This window comes from Dermacentor andersoni, chromosome 3 (genome assembly GCF_023375885.2).
Source record: "Dermacentor andersoni chromosome 3, qqDerAnde1_hic_scaffold, whole genome shotgun sequence".
In the NCBI taxonomy this organism is placed as follows: Eukaryota; Metazoa; Arthropoda; class Arachnida; order Ixodida; family Ixodidae; genus Dermacentor; species Dermacentor andersoni.
Genome location: NC_092816.1, coordinates 162,847,565 through 162,871,351, shown reverse-complemented (window position 1 = coordinate 162,871,351; position 23,787 = coordinate 162,847,565). Strand labels below are relative to the sequence as shown.

Sequence of the window (23,787 nt, the reverse complement as noted above, 5' to 3'; positions counted from 1 at the left end):
GGGCCCCTGCGCCTACGTAGTCGTGTGCGCCGTGTATGTCGCCCGTGGTGACACGTGACTTCGAGAATTATTCAAGACAGCATCTGTTATCTGTGCGATCTGTTGCTTGAATTAACGAACTGAAGTTTAGAGAAATAAAACACGCAAACAGTATGTCTGCGTGTTTTTTTTTTTGTTGTTGTCTTTTTAACTTCGCACCGAAGCACGAGAGATGTACTTCCGCTTTGTCTGCTTGTTCCCACGATCGTGCGGTCACGTGCGCAGAGACCGAAACTATGCCATTTTCTACCGTGTTCCAGTGCGTGAACATGCTCTGCTATCCGCTTGTTCTGCCTCAGTATTCGTGTAGCACTGAATTATACCGCTAGTCATGTTTCCTTGTGCACAGCGCACAAGATCGTCCGCTGCGCGAACGACACAACAGCTTGCGCGCGACGCCGTCAACGGAAGTGCGCAACGCCGAAAAAGAAAGCGGAGAAAAACATGAAGACGGGGCCGGTGACGTATGCGTCATGCGATCCTCGAGGTCCGATATGGGAGAACGCAGGGAAGAAATTTCGCTTGCGTAGGCTAGACGGGGCGATTGGGGAGAGCGCCTTGCTTGGCAGTGAAGCCCGCCTGATGAAATCATGGGTTCGCGGCACAGAAATATTTCTATCTCGGCTATTAATGAACCGACATGAAAAATTCTTGCGGCAGAACGCTCCCTAGAGGACACGTAACAACTTCCACCGTATAACCAAAATTTGCTATAGGGCCTGGTGTGGGGCCCGATAAGCTAGAAGGGGAGGAAAAATGGCGGAGTGGGTTGACTTGCTCACGCGAAAACCACGAACGATGTACGCACGGTGACGCATCCAGCTGCTTACTGGCGCGTCTAGCTTCCACAGGCATCGAAGAAGCCTCTCCAGACCTAGTCGTTAACGAATCAGGAATATCATGCCTTCTAAAAGCCACAGCAAACGCGTCTGTCACCTAGAGGTTGTGCGATCAGTCAGACATGGTTTCTACAATTCGCGCAGGGGAACCGTGCAGTAAATGATTACCAGAACAAGTCATGCACCACATCGAAGGCCGAGCCGTCGGGCCTGACATAGGTGAATCGGAAGGAAAAAGATGCAACTAATTTATTCTGGAAAGCAGTACTAAGCTAACTACTACTAGCGATGGGTAGGACAATATTTCAAGTACTCTCCTAGAACCAAACATTAAACTACTGTCCTACAAATGTAGATAACTGTGTTTTAACCTTTTGACCGTGACCGGCAAAATTTTCGATTGATCAAGTAATCGATGAAAAATTCTACATCGAAAGCGATTAATCAGTTAAAGGCTAACATGTAGAATGTATAATCGTTAATCCAATAAAATAACTTAATCGGCCATCCCTACCCGTGGCGTCCTCGGTAGACGACGCTACGCAGCTCGTCGCTTCCGAGATCGGACGGCGCGAGCTCTACAGCTGGCGCCGCCAGATCTCGGAGGTCATGCGCAGCGTGCCGCTGCTATATCGGTGGCCGCGCGCCGAACCGCAGTGAAAAGTTCTAATATTTTTCTGTCCTTTTGAAGTTGCACGCATATATAGGTTTCGTTTATTTAACTAAAATTACCAATCATATACTACTGAAAATGCTCTCGCGATCACGAAATCAGCCAATAACGTCGCTTCATGGGTTCAGCTTCTTGCGATGACGCCGCACGACAGCATTGCGGAAGCGACAGCAAGCGGTTGTTCGCTGTTTCTGGCACGAGAGGGTTAATTTCCTCGTTGCTCGCAGTGCAGTAGTATTCGGCTCACAGGCTCCCAGCAGCCTCAACGACAGATCGGCTACGTTTTCTTGCTGTGTTCAAAAACTGTTTCAGGGCCCCTTTAAGCCGACTGGGCGACAAAGCACCCACATAAGGAAAAAAAAATATTGGGACATGGCCTCGACCGTTATTCCCACATAAATCCGACAGAGCCCTGCTGCCACTATTCAATAGATATGACTGGACTGTGGGAACGCCTTTGAATACATGGACATGCTGATCGTTTTTGGGAGGTGCACATGAGTCAGCTCGCTACCGCTTAATTTTCTCTTTCCTTTTCGTTTCCGCTTCCTCCTCCCCCAGTGTAGGGCAGGAAAACAGGTGCGACATGATTAACCTCCCTGCTGTTTCGTTTTTTTCCTTTCGCTCTTTTTTTTTTCGTGTCACAGACAAACGACATGCAAATGTAATACTGTAGGAATTGTAATGATACAATAATTGGTAAAGTAACAACGCAGTATTGCATTGATTTATTTATAATTAATCATGTTAACGACATGTCTAACTCCTGCACGGACCTTATTTGGTTATGAACCGACCAGCGCTGCCGTTGTTTACACACTGGACACGATGAAATTGAAACACAGGAGGGGAGGCAGTTGAAGAGTATGGAATAAATTGGTTGGTGAATAGCATGCGATACTTACGATGCTCCGGACTTCTGGTTGCTGGCTTGGCTGCAGTGGAAGGAACTAGAGGTTCGCCATTACTTCACTCGAACTTCAGTTCGGAGAGATTTTGGGGTGCCTCATTTGCAGATCACGTTGCTCATTGTGACTTGGCGCAGGCATCAGATACCGGTAATGCATGCTCACTGACCGCCTTTCTCTTCGGTATTCTGCGACAAGTCTGTCAGTGGTTTGGCCCCCTACTAACACTCCCACCACCCCTCACTTCTGCGTGACGATACGAACAGCAGTTTGGTCTGTTCTACCTAAAACGGCCAGCCTCTAGACACTGGCTTCCCAAGCACATCAGCTTCGTTTTAGCACGACACATAAGCATCCCAACTTACCATATCGATACCGCACAACCCACACCCGAACGCCCAGCAATGGGAAGCTTTGGCGCCCAGCGTCGACTCCCGGTGCTAGCACTATCTGGCTAAGAGGCAGCGCCGAGCAGCTGCGGTGCACCAATTCCTTGGCTGAGGGCTCCGCCTACGACAGAAGCCTCCCGTTCAAGTTTGAAGACCAATAAAGTGTCACTCTCTCTCTCTCTCTATCTCGCTATCTCTCAAGCGTTCTTTTTATGGAGACAGGTTGAAGACAAAAGTCCAATATACGCTTGATTCTTATTTGCTTCACCGAGCGAAATGCAACCAGTCGGGCGGAATTTGTTCGGTGCAGGATAATTCTGCATGATATCATATATATTTGTAAGTCTTCAATTACTGACTAAAGAGTAGCGTACATTTAGCACCCCTGCTATCGTACTTCTTAATTACAGCGTGAAGGGCGCAAAGATATACACATGCAATATATATCATACGTAAATAAAGTGCACAGTTAAAGGAAACGCCGAAGACTTTCTGCATATCCTATGCGTGAAAAAGCAAATATCATCAGTGCTAAAGGAATTACTGCAACAAAATTGTTATAGCCACATCATCACTGAGAACAAACAGACAATGAAACTTCCGCGGTCAATTTTATTAGCAGTCTCAAGAAAAATGAGAATTTGGTTCGCCTAGCTGACTTCCTCCATGCTCTCGTCGTCGTCGATGTAATCTTTTAATACAGGTGGCCGTCCTTTTCTTTCAGCACCTGCAGTAAAATGAAGGCAATTTTCTTCAGTCAGCACAACCAGTTTGTACGAAAAGATAAAGCAGCATTTCGAATGCGTTTCCTTTTCCACATATGCGATGTCCTCGCGAGAGTTCTGCGGAGTTTCGCTCTTGCAAAAGCGTGGATGTCTCACCACTCGGGCCCGTGCAAGCGCCAGAGGTATACAAGAGGCGTGTAACTGATTTGTTGGGATGCGATTCGAATTTTGAGAGTCTTGGAAACAGCTTCGTTGCGTGGTTATTCACAAACAGTACATTTTTCATGACTAAAAAATAATTACATAGGGTGATGCGAAGTCATCACGGCCATGGAGCAGTTCTCGCCAACGTACTGCTTTCTACCCAATGCCTGCATTGCTAGTACATGTATTGCCAAGTCGTTCTCCCGCATCGAGAAATGTCCAGAATGACCGAAATTATTGCCTTAGGGAAGTTCGTTCACTCTCTGCTTGCGTAACGTGAAGAGATCTTTATGTGATCTCACAGCTTTTCTCTGACAGTATATCTCATTCTTCTAGAGACATTAGAGCTCTTTCAGAGTTTACCAGGAACACAGTACGTGGGATGTCAAACTTCGGAGTCTCAAACGTATACATGACGTCATAAATAAGGTTCGAGGTAACATAATTAAGGAAACTGAGAAGTAACTGTAGTCTGGGGCTTTCTTTAGCGATCCCTTGGTTCGCAATTTGTTTGCTTCCGGACACATTTTAATGCAAGGACACTTCGAACTGAAGACGACATGCATACCTGATGACGACACTGCAGGTCTTGCTGCTCCCACAAGGTCCCTGAAAGACGAAACAAGGCTACTTAAGCTCCGTAAGGTTCCGGCATTTCCTTTGCACGCGCAACGCGTCAGTCGACTGCAATCAACCGGGGGCCGGATTCACAAGGCTCTTCGTTCGTAAGCGAAATTTGCCATTGGCCTAGCGCCTTCTTCGCTACGAATACGCCTAATGTCGCGATTATCTGGCAGTTGCACTTTCGAACAGCTTTAACGTCAAGCTGTTATTGCGATTGCGATTATACGGTCATTCGAGGTGCGTTCCCACTGTCGCCGCCACCACCACCGCCATGCTGTCACAATATCGGCGTACGTGCTCTGCCCGTGCGTAGAAGGTGACATGGTGTTTGGCTGCAAAAGCGACGAAGCCAAGTGGACGCGCCGTCACGCTCCGCTCACTCGGCTCTGCCGGATCCCAGTGCAGCGAGCATTCTGGCTTCAAATGGGGGCGCGAGCGTTGCACATTCCCTATTTAGCGCTCGTACTCAGCAGCAACGTGCATACCACGCACTGGTCGCAGCGTAACGCACAGTCAACTCCAAGCTAAATCGGCATAATCTTTTCTTTTGGCGCTGACAAACTTCGGCGGGTTTTCCGCCGGTCTCATCCCGTGGACCATCCACGTGCGACACCGGTAACGTCGTTACCGGCGTCCCTACCGGCGCTAACAGCGTTGGGACATGCTTGGTGCCTGCCAGAGCGCGGCTACTCCAGGACGGCAGCATTGGGTTGTCTGGCGTGCATGCTGCTTTGCGCAACGTCGCCTCCGCGAATTGTTAGAACACCGTGCAAGGGCCTCGAGCTAGAGCTTTCTATAGCTTTCGATGCTATGCCTTCCTGCAAAACCGCTTTTTTTTTTCGTATATGGGTCCCGGTTTTCTCGAGAGCTGGTTGTGAGAGAGATAGTTGTGGCGATATGTGACCAGTGAGCAGCCCGCTGAACAATGTTGCGAAGCTCCCTGAGGCCTTCCCTTCCCTGTTGTTAAGGACAGTTTACTATAAAAAAAAAAGAAACGTTATCCGCCGTGGTTTGCTTAGTGGCTATGGGGTTGGGCTGCTAAGCACGAGATCGCGCGACCAAATCCCGGATACGACGACAGCATTTCGATGGGGGCGAAATGCAGAAACGCCCTTGTACCGCGCTCTGGGTGCACGTTAAGCAACCCCAGGTGGTCAAAATTAAACCGGAGTCCCCCACTATGGCGTGCCTCATAATTACATTGTCATTTTGGCAGGTAATACCCCAGAATTTAACTAACGTAATTAAGAACGCATTGCCCACTCATACTCGTATCGCTCCGAAGCAAGAACACTCACGTCGCAATCCTCTGGTCACCAGAGTTGAGAACTGCAGCCTCGACCTTCTGCTGAAAAAAAAAAGGGAAGAAATACGGCACATCAGTATTCTGTGCTCCAAGGCAAGTCTAATCCCAAAGTGAACACTCGTGTGATTGGACATGCGTATTACCAAATGTACGTTTCACCTGTACAAACCTTCCCAGTTTAAATTTTGAAATATTTTCGCAAGCATGAACAATGCAGCATTTCTAAACAAATTCCAAGGCCAGGGCTGGTGGTAGCTGTCATTATAAAGCCACAAAGGTACGATCTGTGCAGCTCGCTATAAATGTGCCTGCGCATACCCTGGCGGTGTGACAACCATACTTAAAGAGGAACGGCCGAACTTATACAGCAATGCTACATCCACTTTGCATTCTTCCTTGCCGCACTTATTTCTTCATTTTTCGGAAGCGCCTTCCATAAAGTGTTGCATATTTCGTTCATCTGCAACTAGATAAGGTGATGCGGTGATAAGGTGATGCGATAAGGTGATGCAGCTGAGCTGGACCTCAGCTGCCTACCGAATGCACAATTTTGGCTGGTGAGACAACTCGTTGGGCCCTATAACGTAAAACTATTCCAATATGTTTTTATTCCAATCTCCTGACGTCAAATTTGCCTAACCGCCGATGCAAGCATCAGGCGGTTACCCGCAGGGCTGTCTCAGCAGACCAATCAAACGCTCTCCTCGTTCATACGAGGTCGCTTTTGTTTGCTTGAAAAACGAATAACATTGCCTACGCTGAGCGGGTTGTCTTATCTATTTGGCTCACAAGAGGCGAGGAGAAACGCTCAAGTGGAGAGCGATTTGACAGGGACGAGCCACTACACTGAAAATCGATAACCGCATGAAGATGGTGATGCCAGCGTCTGCGATTAGTCCGCTTTCCCTTACTAATAGTTACGGTGGCTCGTCGACAATCGCGGCAGCATGCAACGGAAGCTTAAGAATGACGCTGAAACGTATCCTCAGTAAAGAAGAGTTGGCAGGACGAGGCAGTAAACGTGCCGAAAGTGCTCGAAAACGTTACACGGCCACGCAAAAAGTTTTATTACGCGCAAATAAACCCGTTCTCTCCAGCAGGTGCGAGTAGCCAGTGCCTGAGTGATCGGCGGCAGCCATCTTTTATTCCTTTCGGAACGGGGCAGCCTGCGGCTATTCAGAAGAAAATTCAGTTTTGTTCTGCATATTAATGCGTCTTTTATGCGTACACGTCACTTTGACGCGGTGAGTTCTTGCGGTTTTGTGACGTCGCGTGACAGGCAGGTGAAGTGGCTGCAGCCCGAAAACTTTTGACCAATAGCCGAAGGCTAATGGCGAAAAGCGTCGAATCAGAAATAACTATTTTTCTTTTGTTATGTCAAATCATGCATAATCAGTGTGTAGACGTCATATCAGATGGGGAGCTATCGCCGTTTTCATGACATCGCGTGACATACAGGTGAAGTGGGGGTGGCCCAAGAAAGTTTTTCACCAATAGCGGAGGGTTGATTGCAGAATTGGAATATAAAAGTTTGGAATAGTCTTACGTTATAGCGCCCGTGGTCCATCTAGCAGGAAGCAATTCGTTTCCTCTTGAAAAACGTGAGCAAAAAACTTGAGCTAGCACGAAGTAGTATAGTTACGCGCTGGATAGCCTTCTATGTTTTCTTTTGAACAAATTATGTTCTCTCCATTCATGAAGTAACGGACACCTTTTTAAATTGGCTTGCTGCTGACAGATTCAGAAGGCAAAGTGACGAGGGATTTTTACACATAAATGCAATGACCTTAAATGTGCGAGGAACGTACTGTACGTTACCTTCAAAGTTATTCGTGGCTGCCCAACAGGCACTTCTTTCTTTCAAGTTTCCGTGTCTTGTTAACCCTTTAAGACTTGGCGGCCTGATACGCCATTACAGAAAAGATATATCAAAAGATTCATGAAGAGATCAAAACAAAAAATCACGCTTTCTCCTCGTTGCTGCAGTTACGCGGTGAAAAATTGCCTGCCTGGTGCCGAAATTGAGGCTGCCATAAATATTTTATAACAAAAAAAGGCGTGTTAGCCAAACTCAACAGGAAAGAGGTCGACGTCGACGTACACGCACGTACAAGTAATAAATAAAAAAATTGACATGAAAAAAGAAATTCAGTGTGCCGGGAAAAAATTCTAAGGTTTGACAATGGCACAAATGAAAAAAAAACGGGACACTTTGTCGAGACTAAAGTGTGAAACGGCGGAAGCCTGACACCATTGCCAATGGCGATCTGTTGCGTCGGAAACACCACGAAGGCACACAACTCGTACACTGTTATGTGAATGTTTGTTTGTTTATTAAATGCCTGCAACGTCGTTTACGCCTATGTCTATCGTTTCGATGTCTTCTGAGTCCATCATTTCAAAGCTGTCATGGGAGGATGTCGGCTTGCAACTCATGGCCGGTGAACTCCTTGTGTAGGTCCACGTCCAGGATGGCTGCTTTGCAGTGCAGTTTGTGGATCAGGAGGAGACGCGTCTTCCATGGCGGTGTCGGGGTGTAGTTGGCCATCCTCATCATCCACTTCGCTCGATTTACTTGTACTTGTTCGGCTTGCCGCGGCAAGATGGCGGTCACGGCGCCGCCGAGCTTCATTTGCCATTGGTACCCGGAGATGCAGCGAGTCGCTTCAATCGCATTGCCTCTCTTGCGTTGGCCCATCGTGTCCCTGGACTCTGTACTCTGTGGTGTCGGACGCGCCTCGCCGCCCTGATGCATGCGACGTATACGCTCAGCCTGTCTTGAGCGCCGCTTGCGTTCAGCGGCTGTCGCACATCGCGTGTTGGAAGACACTGGATTGACGAGACGAGGCGTCCTTCCCACCCGATACTGCAAAGTAAAGTGCCGCCATCGCCGCCGCCACACCACACCCAAACAGACGGTCGCCACGCGCGCCTCGCGACAGTGACGTCAGGCCACACAGCGCCCAATTGGGAGGCCACCTCAAGCACCTCACGACAGTGACGTTAGGGCGCACCGTGGAACAGACGGCCGCCACGCACGCCGATGTGATGAGTCATCCCGCGCGGCGCTGAACCACTCCGACACCCGGGGTGGTTCGGGGTGACCACCCCGGGTGTCGTCACGCACGCGAACCAGTCAGGAGGCGCACACCTGCGCCTAGCGACAGTGACGTCACAACACAGAGGAGACCAATCAGGAGGCCGGAAAGTTGTGACAGTTTCTGCTGCTAACGGCAGATGACCTTGACAATGAGCCATTAAAGGCTTCCGCCTTAAAAATTACGCAGAAACTCCTGTGGAAATTGTCCAAGTATGCGTAAGCATTGCACCACTTGCTCATCTCCACACGGCCCGGTGTCATTATCAGCGTTATGAAACTTGTACCACCGGTATAAAAGACAGCGCTGCCGCAACATGAACTGCGGCGGACGGCGGCTCCAAGTGAATTGATGAGGCAAGAAAACTGCTGGTCCTGAAGTATCCAGGTGCGCTGATGACGTACTGATCATTATAAGCCGTTATCGCTCTTTGGCGCCTTATCCATCCGCGTCGATCCATTATGTGCCGCGCGGGCCCATATCCTGAAAGCGATCTCCGAAAGAGGGAGGGTGCGGCGTGTGCTGAGAGATTTGTGAGCGCTAAGTACTCGCCGCAGCGTTCGCGTCGAAGCGACAGGCAGCGCGAAGGGAAAGCTGCTTGCTGCTGCAGACTTTGTCTATATTGTATGCGCGATTCCAAAGAATGTATGCACTTTTCGCTTCATTTTGCCGAGTGCTTGAAGCCTGCTTCACTTCCGCAGCGGGTCCGCCCGGTATCGCACTCTCTCCAGGATCGGCCCACATTTTAGAGCGCAGCTCTTTGGCGCACGTTCCTGCGTTTCGCGTCGCCGTCATGCCTCGTCGTAACCAGCTCTGCAGCCGAGGCCAGCACGCTGCTCTGGTAGCGCGCGCTCCTGAAGTCAGCTCTCGCGCACGGCGCGAGCTTTGCTCTCTTCGCTCCTCCTCTAATGCCACCCCCTGTGCGGCGGCAATGAGAACGCCGGCTCGGTGGCGGCTGATCTCGATGATGTGCGGCTGCCCAAGCAGAAACTCATAGCCACCGCCGTTCGCCATTGCGTGTACCCCTTACCCCCCCCCCCTCCCCCTTCTCCGTGGCGGCGACCGCGCGAGAGCGCGCGGTGTTCTCCGGTCGCGGAAGCGCCGGCTCGGTATCAGCCATGTATCAGCGGATCACGGTGCGCGCTTCCCAAGCCGAAACGCAGAGCCACCTTCAGTTGATTCGCTAGTAACGTCAGCGGCGTCAGTCAGTCGCTGCCATTTCTTCGCCGCACAACGTTCCTATGCGCCTACGCGCCGCCTCCCGCGACCTCTCGATAAGCGACGCAGTTGCGCCAAGGGTTTGCGGCCGCTGGTGCGTAATGTTCCGCACAAGACGGATTGTCCGAGACTCACATACAGTTTATATTAGAATATCATCCGTCTGCGTATGTAAGTAGTTTATTCTCAGCTAGTTCTTTCTGAGCAATGAGCGAGGCAACCGGTGGAAGTCCTTCGTCTGCCGCTGCTGCTAAACGAGCCGCCCGAGCAGAGGCCCAGCGCCGTCGCCGTCAGAATCCATAGGTGCGCTACGCCGAACCAGGCATTGGTGCAGCAAGTCTAGCAAATATCCATTTATTTCTTCGACCACAAAGTTTCCTTCATGACAATCAAGACTGGGAGTGGAGGGTTTCTAGAAGAAGGAATATGCGTGAAGAATAAAAAGTTGTTTGTAACTGCACATGCATGTCTTGCTCGAATTCTTTGCCTCAATATATCGAAAAGCCGAAACAGCTGAACAGCTGCGCTCAAATTTCGCATTAGGAAGTAACGTAATCATCGGCAATCTTTTGTCTTACGTGACGGACGGTTTTCTCGTTGCGCAAGCATAGAAATGCTTACGCATTTAATAATGTGAAAATATCATGCAATTGTGCAACGTTGCACCATCTTCCCGTCCCGCAATTTCAGAACATGAATATACATAAACCATGTCACGCCGGCCTTGTCTCTCGCGTTGACTCTAGTTAACAAGCTCTTTTTTCTACCGCGACGCCCGGCGGACATAGTACAGTTTGGAGAACAGCCATCGTTACGGCTATTGCAGCGCACACAAACGCAGGTGAGAAAGTCCACATCCTAACGAACCGCATGCAAGCGTGTAGAAACTACTGAAGCCGGATCTGCATGGCAGCCGTCAAGCAATAAATAAAAACAAGGACCAAGCACACGTGCTTGCGCCTGAATGTGTGCGACTGTTTGTGTGTATATGTGCGTGCGTGTACGCGTTTGTAATGTGTGCGTGTCTGCGCGTAAATGCGTGCGTCAGTGTGCGCGGGTGTGTGTGCGTGCGTTGTGGGCGTGCGTGTATGTGTGTTTGTGTGCCTGTGTGTATGCACTCATGCTTGTGCGTGAATGCGTGCGTCTCTCCGTGTCTGTGTATGTGCTTGTGTGCGTGTGTGCGTCTCTGCATGCGTGCGCGGGCACGTGTGTTTGTAGTGTATGTGTGAGCGTGTGCGCGTTTGTGTCGTGCGTCTCTATATATGTGCACGTGTGCGTGCCTGTTTGTAGTGCGTGCTCGTTTGCGCGCCAATGCGTACGTCTGTGTGTACAGGTACGTGTGTTGTGCACATGGGTGTGCTTGTCCGCGTTTGAGCGCGGGCATTAGTGTGTGTGCGTGCATTCTTGTGCGTGCGTATGCTGGTGTTGTGTGCGCCCTTGCGTATGTGTGTGCCCTTGTGTGCACGCGTATGTGTCGTGCATGTGCGTGCTGCGCGTGATTGTGTGCTTCTCTGAGTGTGTGTGTGCGTGTCTGTAGGTGTGTTTGCAGTGTGTGTGTGAGCGCGTTTGTCGTGTGTGCGTGTTTGCTCGTAAATGATTGTGTCTGTGCGTGAAAGTGCCTGTGTCTTTGCGCGTGAACTCGTGCGCCTGTGTGTGTTTTGTGCTTGTGCGTGTGGGCGTGCACGCTTGCTCGTGAATGCGTGCGCCTGTGTGTGCGTGCGTGCGTGCGTGCGCGCGCGCGCGTGTGTGCTTCCTCTCCGCATCCTTACCTCGGACTCCTTGCGGTGGGCACCCTCGCTGACCGTGTTCACGGCGCCCATCGGAGGCCTTGCCGATCGCTTCAACAGCTGCGACTCTATCGACTGCACCAGGTCGGTGATTCGCGTCTGCGGCCGGGACGACCTCAGCCTGCCGGAGGGAGGATGCGTCTTGGACGCCACCGACGGATACCTGCTGCTGGTGGCGCTGGCTAAGTTGCGCTGCCGTACGCCCACCACGCCTTCGTCATCGTCGCTGCTACGAGGCGACGTCATGGAACGTAGAACAGATTTCCTTTCATGCGTTCATTGTCCCTGGTCTAGGTAATTTTGTCGCTGCTGACCTTCGCGCATGAGCATCTGGTGCACCGCGCTATTGAATCGCGGAAGACATTATGCTGCAAGACTAAATAAAATTGATGAAACTTTAAATTTTTGACATTCCGCATACGTGCAAAAAATACTGGTTGTCATAGCGCGTTCTTTTGGTGGAGTTGCTGCGATCATGTTCACGGTTTCGTGAACTGAACTCGGCTCGTCACAGTTTAGTGCAGGAACAAAAACTCCTACATAAAATACCCCACAGTCCCACCTGTTGTTTTCGTGCATTTAGTATCCATCGCTGTGCAGCTTGAGTATGTTTCATTATTATGGAAACAATGTCGCGCTTCGATGAAAAATGCCCCTCGTGTCTACATACAGAATATGTTGCTAAGCACCAGATGAACCAATTCACCAAGTTTCAGACTCGGCAGCACTCGACTTCCCGGAGTTCTCTTCTGATTCGCAGCTTGCTTTGGTCGAGAAGTGACCGTTTTGGGTCAGTCACTCGCTGCTTGACTTTTCAACTATTCTTAAGGAGTTGAAAACTTGCTAAACCCATCAGCATCACGTCTGGATATAAGACGTCATATTACGTGTTTGCTTTTCAAATGAAATCGATATGTATGCATCTCCAAGCGAGAAAGTGCGCCTCTAGAAAAAGCTGCTTAGGAGCAGCTTGACAATACCCGGTCTCTTGCTGCTCCACGGCAATGAATATAACCAAACAAAAAGAGCAACAAAGATAAGGGCAAACATGTGGACAATAAGTGCAGCATTCGCATATTTGGCATAAATAAAACGCGTATTGCATTGAGTGCCCAGAACAACAATGTGTTCTTGGTAAAAAAACAGCTGGAAGAAGAGAACAGAGAAAGACTTGCAACAGAACAAAAGGACGCAAAGAACGTGCATATAAATTTGCGATAACAAAAGTGAAACAGACAAACAAATAACGCAATTAAAAAAAGACAAACCCAGGGACCCATACACAAATTTGGTGTTAACGGAACATACAGGAATGTGTATGTTCTGTTAGTGAACTGAACAGCTCGGTCCAACGCGCGCTTTGTTATTAAATGCGATTGCAATGTAATGCGTTATTGTTATGACTAAAATTTCTTCAAAGTATATGTTATTAAGTATCCTGCTCCGCCTTTACACAGGAGTAGACAAATGCACTATGCACCGTTCTATATTCATGCTTAACACTTATGCTCTCACGTTTGAGATGGCGGCTGTATATAAAAAAAATTATGCTGTCCCGCACCGTTGCCACCTCCCTGTGTTGGATGCTTCTGTGATGACATACGATAACGTACCGTGACGACGTGTGCCATTTTTCGTTCAATCAGCTATGCTTCGTTGACGGTATCATAAAGAATTGTATAGCGTGCAAGCACTTTCTGCACGCTACTAGTTTTAGTGAAGTCTATCCTTATTTTGTACCACGGGCCTTTTGTATGTTTGCATGTATCTAGCCATTTGCAACAGAACGTTTCGATGTGAGTTCATCTCCCATTTTTTTTTTTTTTTTCGGTTCTCCCTCAATGCCGTTTAACTGACTTCGGCGATGCCATCACACCTGGATATGAGAGGCTTGATGAGGTCGTGCGAGGTGGCGATCGACGAAGGCTGCCGGGAGCGGCACGACCGCGCCAGGAAGCGGCGCGGCCTCTGCGCCCCGCTGCCGCTGCTGCTGAGCGGAGCCGGCGTGGCGGTGCTGAAGCGGCAGCTGCTCGCGACGCCTTCGCCCCTGCTCGGCGACGCCTCCGAGCTGGCCGGCGTCTGGCACCTGCCGCGAAGGGATGCGTACATACACTCGTGGCTTATGCAAGGCGTGCAGAACCTAATCACGAACAAAAAACGGAAACCACGAGAAATATCCGAAATGGGGTTGTCAAGAAATCTTCATTGTAGAGGACACACGAACTTTTGATTTCGGACTTTTGCGGCAGCGCTGCACTGCTATGATTGTCACGATTTAACGGCGTGGGATAATGACTGCGACAGGTGCGATGACTGCGTTATGACAGTGCACAACGCCTCGATAACGAAATTGTTCTCGCATTTGTCCCTCAACTTTAGTTCTTGTACTGTCACTTTAGTTTGTAGCTAGTTTGCATTTTTATTGTTTAAGCTTATTAATATGTTCTTCTGCAAAGCTTAGTGGCATCTGTCTAACTCAGCATTTTTTTTTTTTTCGCAGTTCGCGCTCGCTAAGAATCCTTGGTGCTGGTGGAGACGAGCTTTTCTGTCATCACAGTTACAGTCGCAGACGATCGTTGTGCATCCTGCTATTCCCATGGCGAATTTTCTTCCCATTTTGCTACCACATAAAAAATTCCAGGTTCTTATTTGTTGCGCGATTAAAATAATAGAATTTATGTGCTGAAAGGCGAAAGGAAAGAACACAGGAACACAACGTCTGAAAAGCAGTGCAGGTCAGAAATAATAATGTCAAGTTTCAGAAAAATACGCCCAGCAGCTATGGTCCCGAGTGCTAAGAGACGGTAATTAAATCAGAAAGCAATCATGATAAGCTCTAGGGGAATGTCACATGATGACATCGATGTTGTTCCAGCTAAGTACGTGAAGAAGCATTGGGTAAAGCTTGGTAGGGATAAATGAGAGATATTTAATGAAGAACGCAACAACAAGAAAACTGCGTTCATCTCAAAGGCTTTATTAGTGAAATTCTGTAGGTCAATTAATGACATGACTAGTTAGTGTGTTCGGTCAGGGATTTCACGGATTAGTTCGCTAGATATTACCCCGCTAACTCTTCGTTCAAAGGCGTTATACTTTCAGGCTGACCTGGCAAAAAAGAAATTGTGAGGCCTGAAGTGCCAAAACGAATACATGATTATGCGGCACGTCGTAGCGGGGGGGTGGGGGGGGGGGGGCAGGCTAGGGAAATCTGGATTAATTTTGACCACCTGTCATTTTTTTTAGTCAAAGTACACAATCGTTCTTGAATTTAGTTTCCCGTCAAAATGCGGCCACCACAGCCAGGATCAAACACGCGACCTTGAGCTCAGGAGCGCAATGCCATAGCCACTAAGCTAATGCGACTGGTACAAGCTGGCCTTTTCAACCCGTCGTACAGTGCACTGAGCGGACGCTGAAAAGTCTAAGAACTGTGCTAACAGGAGCACATCTTCAAATCTTCATGTCTTGGCTTCACCGATTTTCTGAATCTCACGGGCTTATTGCGACAAAGCTTAGCAAAAGAAAAACTAATAAAATACACACTAAAATATGCTCAGCAAAGGCGCACTTTAAAGTTTGGTGTTTAAAGTTTGGTGCACCCGCTGCGGTGGCTTAGTGGCTGTGGCGTTGGACTGCCATGCACTAGATAGGAGTGTGTCCACTAAAGTGTGTCCCTGTGTGTCTTCTTTTGTCCCGTCTTTTAATCGCGCTACCGTACACCCCTTGAAGATGCATTACAAACAAGTCCACATTGCAACCTTCGCGAACTAGATTGGAGGCTCGTTTCCCGGCCGCGGCGGCCGCATTTCTATGGCGACGAAATGTTAAAACGCCCGTGCACATAAGCTAAGGCGTACGTTAAAGAACCAGGGTGATCTAAATTTTAAGGGGGTCCTCACTATGCTACCTCATAATCATATTGCGGATTTGGCACGTAAAACCCGATAGTGGATGTGAGTAAGTTTGGCACTTTCTGTCTTGGCTGCTATAAAGTATAAGGATCGACATTTGGGCGAGTTGGTACTGGTTGAACATCTTGAAGGGGCAGCGCAATAAGACGAAGACAGAAGGCAGGAACAGGCGCTGTCCTGTGTGTTCCTGCCTTCTGCCTTCGTCTTATTGCGCGGCCCCTTCAAGCGATAAAGTATGGCTAAACGTACCAGCCATTTCGCGAGGCGTGCGTGCTAATCTCTGATGAAACGCGCAAATAACGATTTCTTCAAAAACAAGCTTCTGAAAAAAAATTATTACGCGACTTCATGATTTTCTTATCTGCGTATATGCATACCCTTACGTATGGCTACTATAAGTGTAACTGAAAAAAAAAACACCAATCTCAAGCAAAAAGGTCATTACGACACTCCTCATATGACTAGCGAAAGACTAGTGGACTGGTATAAAATGTAGGAATCACTTTTCCTCAATTCTATTCTTTTCTAGTAACACACAACTCACGAGCGGCCGACCCGCCGTCAGAATGTTGGCTGAGCGCTGCGGGGTGTTTCACGAAGCGCGAAAAGCAAAAAAATAAAAAGAAATGTAGAATATATTCTTTGTATTCTCCCGACTCTGGCGTCGACTTTTAGTCCACTCACGCTTAAGTCGTACATTTTTCAACGGTCGACAAACTCTGTTGCATACATTGAGAAAACTTCTTGTGCTAAGCTGATTGTCTCTTGTCCTGTAGCGCATGGTCGCTTCAACTTCTTTATCTCGATATGCCGGGCTCTTGTCGTCCTGTAACCTCGGTTCACGCTCGATGGGCTAGATCTCCTTTCCGGCGATCTTATTGCGGAGGCATTGCCACTTGGTACCGTCGGCTTGTCGCCCCAGGGCTCTGCCTCGGAACAGCCAGTTCTACGGCCGTTCTCCGACAGAGCCAGAGGGCCTCTGGCTCTCTGCCATGAAACCAGCCGAACCCGTTTTGTGCGCTCCGTTCCAATCCAGCGGAATAGGGGACCGCGCTTTCACAGCGCTCTCGATAACGGCCAGCCGAAGATACCACTGGTATGCATTGCTCTTGTCTTTCGTGCGCGCCGCTGACGCGGAACTTCTCACCGCCAGCGTGAGAATTACTGTTCGTGCTTAGCGAGAAGGGTCATTGGCGTAATATTATTAGAGCGCTGTGAAGTCGCAGTCTTGAGTGGGCGCCCCCAGAAGTATAGTGCAACATACAGGGCTTCACGCGTATCTTCCACCGCTTAATATCGGTCTAGCTTGCCGTAATCAACGGCAAGAAAGGAACAGCTTGGAATGACCACTTACTTGAAGGCGAAGCTCTCCTTCGGGGTGTCGGAGTTAGGAATACTTGACGGTGGGATGGCCACCTTCGAGCTGTCTGCAGAAGAAACAAACCGTTCAAGCTATTCGTGTTTCTTTCGACTGAATCATCGCTCGCGCCGATGTGCATATTACACCGCATCAAGTGCTTGTTCTCGTACTTATGTGAGTGTAAGAACGTTTATACATTGTGGCAGCGTCATATAACATGAGGGATTCTTTTTTTATGTTCAAGCATTCTTTCTGTCCTATTTTTATTCCATCATTACCATTTGTGGCGCACAGTTACAAATCCCGGCAATAGCGAGGGCACTGTTTCGTAGGATCAAATGACCAAGACAAAAAAAAATGAGAATCGTAATTTTTTTTAATCACAGCTTCCGTCACGAGGTCCCCAGCACCCTGGTTCGCCCTTGAAACTTACGAATGGCAAACACTCGAAAATCAGCCAGTCACAAACAGGTGTTATGCCCAAAGGGTCGTGTGTTCAATACAATTATCTGATTAGCTGACACGAGATGTTGTCAGTAAATTTGGTTGGTAGAACAACTAATGCTAGTAAACATAACTAAGCAAACGAGGGACTAAAAAGGTAATTTCTGCTCCTTCATAGCATGTTACTTAGTCACGGCTGGAAGCGCAATAGCAGCGCAAAAGAGGTCGATGAATACGTGCCAAGTTGCCCTACATTCGGTGTCTCTGTTACAACAGAAACTACAGGATTCGTAAAGGGAGTCATTCATAAACCGTACTACCACGCTCAGTACGAGCTGTGACGTGAAAACGCGTGGCAAAGCGCTCACGCGTTGCAGCTCATACTAAGCGCGATAGTACACACTATTCCTTGGTGTTTTTGCTCTTTCTATACGGTAGAACCCGTTACTAGTCGGCTTTAACTTACTGAAGTTAAAAGCCACATAACGGCAGTAATCAGAGCTTCACTTGCCTGTAGTTAAATGACGAACTTTAAAACGTTCTCCGTATCTGACCGGACCGTTTGAAACCCTTCCTGCACATAGCGCTTTCAAGCACTTGTAAAGAAATCTTAGCCTAGCTAATTCATACACACGCACACACATTTATTTCACCATAACATTGTAACTACAATATTACTGCAAACGTCGTATGGTGCATGAATATACGTAACAAACGAGGGTTTATTAATTGCTTCCAACACTACGAATTAAACGAGGAACATGAAAGTTTCGCTATTACATCTAAGGGGGAACATGGCTTTCGAAATCACCTTCCTTATTTCTTCAAGGATTTTGATGAAAACTGACAAAAATATTTGGGATGTCTCCCTGATGCTTCCATAAAAGTTTCAGAGTGATATCTTGAGAACGTTTTATTTGGCAAAATTATTCGTCTTTGCACTTTGTGGAAGACTTGGGGAGCCTAGAAATGCAACTTAAGGCTCGTTAAGTCTTGACATCAAAGCTAAATGCGTGCTCAATGTCGGGAAATTCTAGATTTTTTTTTCGCAGCACAAAAATGTTTTTCGGTTGCCATTTTTATGTTACTCTCGTATCAACACACTTTTGGCGTGAACAAATAGCTGCATCATAAATTCAGATAAAATTAAGCTATGAAAGCGTGGATGTCACGACCTGAAGTGTAGCCCAAGGAACGTGACAAAAAAGCAGAGTGAAAATATGTCAATCGGCAACAAAGCAATCAGCTTAAAGCTAATCAGAAAGGAAAATAAGAGTTTTCAGAAAACGGTTCTCAAAGTTTCACCTTCCTTTCGCTTCTCTAAAAGGCACCAAATTTGTAGTATTTGGTGCGTTATGCAGTGTGGGGCTTCTTGGACGTGTGGCCTCTGGTCTGGTGTGCCTTCGTAGCCCTCCCCCCCCCCCCCCCCCATCTTTTTCTTCGTCTGCAGAATTCTGTGTGGGCATGAATATAGTTGCAGCGTTGTACCTGCCAGTGCCGCATTTATAGAAGTATCCAGTGCAATCCGTGAAGCATTTTCTTTCTTTTGGTAGAATTGACCATATTATTTATTGAAGGCTCTCGGGACCCTTCCGAGTCATCTTCCCTTGACAAAGGCTGTGAAGCTTAGGATCCGAGAGCCACTTATCGATAGGCAGAAAAGCTAGGTGCTTTCCAGCTTGTACTTTTCTTTGATGCCTCGCTCTGCAGCCAGGTGTCCGTGCTCGCCCAAGAGACCTTGCGAACAGAACTCATGATGAGGTTCTATTTAGGAAGGGGTGCTATGATAGATATTTTTACGAGATATTGTAGCAATATTGAATTGAATTGAAAAACGTTCATTGTAAAACGAACGGGTTGGGGAAGCAGGTGGGTGGGGCCCCTTGTCCAGAGCTCCACTGCTCTCGGCAACCCGCCGTCCTTGGTCGAGGAGAGCCACTAGGGCATCGTATTCCTCGCTGTCGAGCCAGGTCTCCGAATGCTCCGTTTTGAATTTTTGCGCCGGAATGTGAGGCGTATCAAATTTGCTTGGCCTGAGCTTTCATTCCCACGTAATGCGGGCGAAGGTTGGCTGGCCTCCACATCGCGGGCAAGTGCTCACGTATGCGCTGGGGTAGAGGGCACGTTTTAACCGTAGGTGCGGGTATGTATTTGTGTGCAAACGGCAACACTTATACGCTTCCTTAGCTGAAGTTGTGGCGGTGGGTAGCGTTGTCTTTCTCGACATTGGTGTTTGACATCTCAGAACGTGCGGGTCGCCTGGGGCACCATATGTCCCGGGCAGCATATGCTTCTCTGTTCCTGGTTTAGTGTTGAACCTAAGAGGCGGGCGACACACGAAGGAACGCGGCCGCTACTGAAACAACGGCGCGCTATCTGAGAGTCCCTGAAAATGTAAGATTCCAATATGGTCAAAAAGTCAGCACGTCATATGCTTAGTCCCGCAGTCCAAAGTGGCGATACGTGAATTGCCTATCCGTGAGTCCGATAAGTGGAGGCTCGATCTGCTTAGTGGCCAATTCAAGGTACCGATGCGCGAAATGCCTAGCCGCGGGTCCGAGGAGACGGCGCTCTGCATGCCAAGTCGCGCAGACATGCACCTCCTCTATTCTTTACTGCCAACCAGATGCGGCCGATCCGACCGTTTATCACCCTCTCCTATGGTCATTTCTTACTCTCTACCGTAGGCTAGAGTTCGCGCCTACTTTACGGTCGTGGGGGAGAGTGCCATCTGGATGGCGCCTCATGACGGAAATGGGAAGAAGACTGACCGACGCGTCATAGCCCGACAAACGCAGGGACGGAGCGTCTACCGCTTCTCCACGGGAACAGCAGTGGCGCGCGCTCAGACACACATGTGACGCAAGAATTCGTGCCATCTGGTAGCGTCGCATCATGGCAACTCACTCAACTAAGGTGCACCAACGGTACCCATTGGTGAGCGAGGGATTGCACGCGCACTGCAAAAAATAGAGGAGGCGATGCGGGGACTGAAACGCCGTTAGGCGAAATACCTATCCGTTAGTCCGAGAACTCCAGGCTCGATGTGCTTGGTCACGCAGTCAGAGGCGCCGATGCGCAAAATGCCTAGCCGCCGGTTCGAGGAGTCTATGCTCCATGTGCTTATAGTCGCGCACTCGGAGATGCCGATGCGCGACATGCCTAGCCGCGGGTTCAAGGCGTCGAGGCTCGATGTGCTTAGTACCGCAGTGCGAGGTGCCGATGCGCGAAATGACTGTCTGCGTGTCCGAGGAGTCGAGGCCCAATGTGCTTAGTCGCGTAGTCTGAGGCGCCGATACGCGGAATGCCTCGCCGCGAGCCCGGTGAGTCTAGGATCGATGTGCTTAGTCGTTGTTAGAAACGGACCATTAACTAGTATTGGTCAAGTTCTTTGAAAGCAACCACTCGCATTTGCACGGCAATTATGTTGCGCAGGTGAGCGTCAACCATGCTATCGGACTGGTCAAACAGGTTCGCTAACCCAGCCTTCTGTGCCAAGCGTGGAGCTTCTTTCTCCCTCTGCGTAACAACACTTCCCGAAATTGCAACTGGAAGCCGGCGCGGTTTGAGGTAGTTCACCCTTGTCCCGAGAAAAGCTGCCTTCCAGCACTGGAATGTCGTTCGAGAACGACCCATACCCTCCACCTGAGCGCTTTCCAAGTGGGGAAGCAACGCCCGACAGAGGCAGCCATGGGAAAATGGAGCCAAAGCAGTATCTCAATTAGCCGAGCATGACACTACTTGCACGGGCCGGACGTTTAGATGAACATGACGGCACCTGAACGGGCTGAACGATTGGTTGAAAATGACGGAAGGACGGACGGACGGACGGACGGACTGAAAGAGTTATAAGCAATATAAACATCGGGAGGAGAGGGACGTTCTTTTCACGGGTCGCAGCGTCCTCTTTGGTGCCGGTCGTAACGATGACATTTTACTTTTATTTTGCATTTTACTATTCCTGTACTTAATGCAAATTAACATTCATTTTTCTAAGTCCTCATCAACTTCGGCCAACTCGCGCACACAACGATAAGATCAGATAACTGGTGGCAGTGGTGGGATGAACCTTCGATCAAAGGAGCGTTGAGGAACTGGGAACAATGAGAAGGATGAGCCTTCGACCCAGGAGACCAGAGCAACTGGCAACCGCGACAATGATGAACCTTCATCCCAGGGATCTCTCGGCAAATGGGAACAGCGAGAAGGATGAGCCTTCGACCAAGGGAGTCTTGAGCAACAGGGAATAGCGAGAATGATGAGCCTTGAACCCAGGGATTCCTGAGCAACAGGAAAGAGCGACAGGGATGAGCCTTCGACCAAGGGAGTCCTGAGCAACTGGAAGCAGCGAGAAGAATGGGCCTTCGACGCAGTGATTCCTGAGCAACTGAGAACAGCCAGAAAGATGAGCCTTCGATCCAGTGAGTCCTGAGCAACTGGAAACAGCAAGGAGGATGAGCCTTCGAGTCAGGGAGTTCTGAGCAACTGGGAACGGTGACAGGGATGATCCTTCGACCCAAGGAGTCCTGAGCAACTGAGAAGAGCGACAAGGATGAGCTGTCGGCTCAGGGAGCCCTCAGCAACTGGGAACATTGACAGGGATGAGCCTTCGATCTAGGGATTTCTGAGTAACTGGGAACAGCGACAAGGGTGGACCTTCGACTCTGGCAGTCCTGAGCAACTGGGAACAGCCAGAAGGATAACCCTTCATCCCAGCGAGTCCTGAGCAACTGGAAACAGCGAGAAGGATGAGCCTTCGATTCAGGGAGCTAGAACAAGGAACAGCAAAAGAGGTGACAATTCCACCCAGGAAGTACTGAGAAACTGGGAAGAGCGACAGGTATGAGCCTTCGGCTCAGAATGTCCTGAGCAACTGGGAACAGTGGCAGGGATGAGCCTTCGATCTAGGGAGTTCTGCTTAACTGGGAACAGCGAAAAGTGTGAGCCTTCGACTCGGGGAGTCCTGAGCAACTTGGAACAGCGAGAAGGATGAGCCTTCGAACCAGGGCGTCCTGAGTAACAGGGAACAGCGAGAAGAATGAGCCTTCGACTCAGGGTGTTGGGATTGGGAACAGCGAGGAGGGTGAGCCCGCAATTCAGGGAGTTGTGACTGGGATCTGGGAACAGCAATAGGGATTAGCCTTCGACCCAGGGAGTCCTGAGCAACTGGGAAGAGAGACAGGGATGAACCTTCGACCCAGGGAGTCCAGAGCAACTTTGAATAGTGAGAAGAATGAGCCTTTGACCCAGGGAGTCCTGAGCAATTGGTAACAGTGACAGGGATGTGCCTTCGACCGAGAGAGCCGTAAGCAACTGAGTACACCAATAGGGATAAGCCTACAATCCAGGGAGTCCTGAGCAACTGGGAACAGCATGAAGGATGAGCCTTCACCCCAGGTAGTGCCGAGCAAGTGGGAAAAGTGACAGGTATGAACCTTCGACCGAGAGAGTCCTGAGCAACTGGGAAGAGCGGCAGGGATGAGCTTTCGACTCAGGCAGTTTTGACTAACAGAGAAAAGCAACAAGAATGAGCCTTCGACTCAGGGAGCCCTGAGCAACTCTGAAGAGTGAGAACAATGAATGAGCCTTCGACCCAGGGAGTCCTGAGCAACCGGGAACAGTGACAGGTATGAACCTTCGACCCAGGAAATCCTCAGAAACTGGGAACAGCCGACATGCGAACAAGATGGTGCAGTGCTGCATACGTAGGTAAACGCGTGGTTCTTTCCCTTGATTCGCAAGACTTCAAACTTTGCGTTTATTTTGATTGTCCGGGGAATCGTGTATTTGTAGCATATTTTGGGTTTCCACAAATTATTTAAAAAAGTGTTCTGACCAGCAGTTGGGGCAGCTACAATGCGTTTTAGAAGGTGAAGCGTAGCACCCGTTTTGACACTTGTCGAGATTACGGTGGCCAATGCGTCGACAGCTCTAGAGGTGCAAGGAGCAAATGACGCCCCTACGGAGTGAGCGCTGGACCAGTGGCGAAGCGCGATGGATTCACGTTGCAGGCGAGGCCTATTGGTTAATTAGGAACTACCTTCGATAGTTTGCTTTATGTGCGCTAGTTTCTGTGTAGAGGAGCCTGCCGAGCAATAGATCTGAGCCCGGAGTAATGCGCTTTCTGACAAGACCCACACCACGGCGCTCGGTTGCGCCATTGTTGAGATATTGCGGCCTTAAAAACGCCATTTATTCGAAATTCCCGCGAAGTGTTTCACTACCTTGGTTGATACAATAAATCTTTTGAGCACTTTTA

General features: G+C 49.2%; 1 protein-coding gene across 7 annotated transcripts in view; it reads right to left on the bottom strand.

The window, feature by feature from the left end:
- Nucleotides 1–3,440: 3,440 nt before the first annotated feature.
- Nucleotides 3,441–23,787, bottom strand: part of DZIP1 (DAZ interacting zinc finger protein 1) — a 51,343-nt gene continuing 30,996 nt past the window's right edge. For 5 of the 7 annotated variants that reach the window (XM_072287347.1, XM_055067355.2, XM_050172832.3 and 2 more), the window contains 6 exons: nt 17,079–17,151; nt 13,687–13,896; nt 11,793–12,039; nt 5,700–5,749; nt 4,346–4,386; nt 3,441–3,575 (listed from right to left, as the gene is read on the bottom strand). In XM_072287347.1, coding sequence (XP_072143448.1) covers nt 3,499–3,575; nt 4,346–4,386; nt 5,700–5,749; nt 11,793–12,039; nt 13,687–13,896; nt 17,079–17,151 — 698 coding nt within the window. In that variant the 3' untranslated portion in view covers nt 3,441–3,498. The remainder of the gene's footprint in view (nt 3,576–4,345; nt 4,387–5,699; nt 5,750–11,792; nt 12,040–13,686; nt 13,897–17,078; nt 17,152–23,787) is intronic. The other 2 variants (XM_055067356.2, XM_055067360.2) reach the window with 2 other exon arrangements.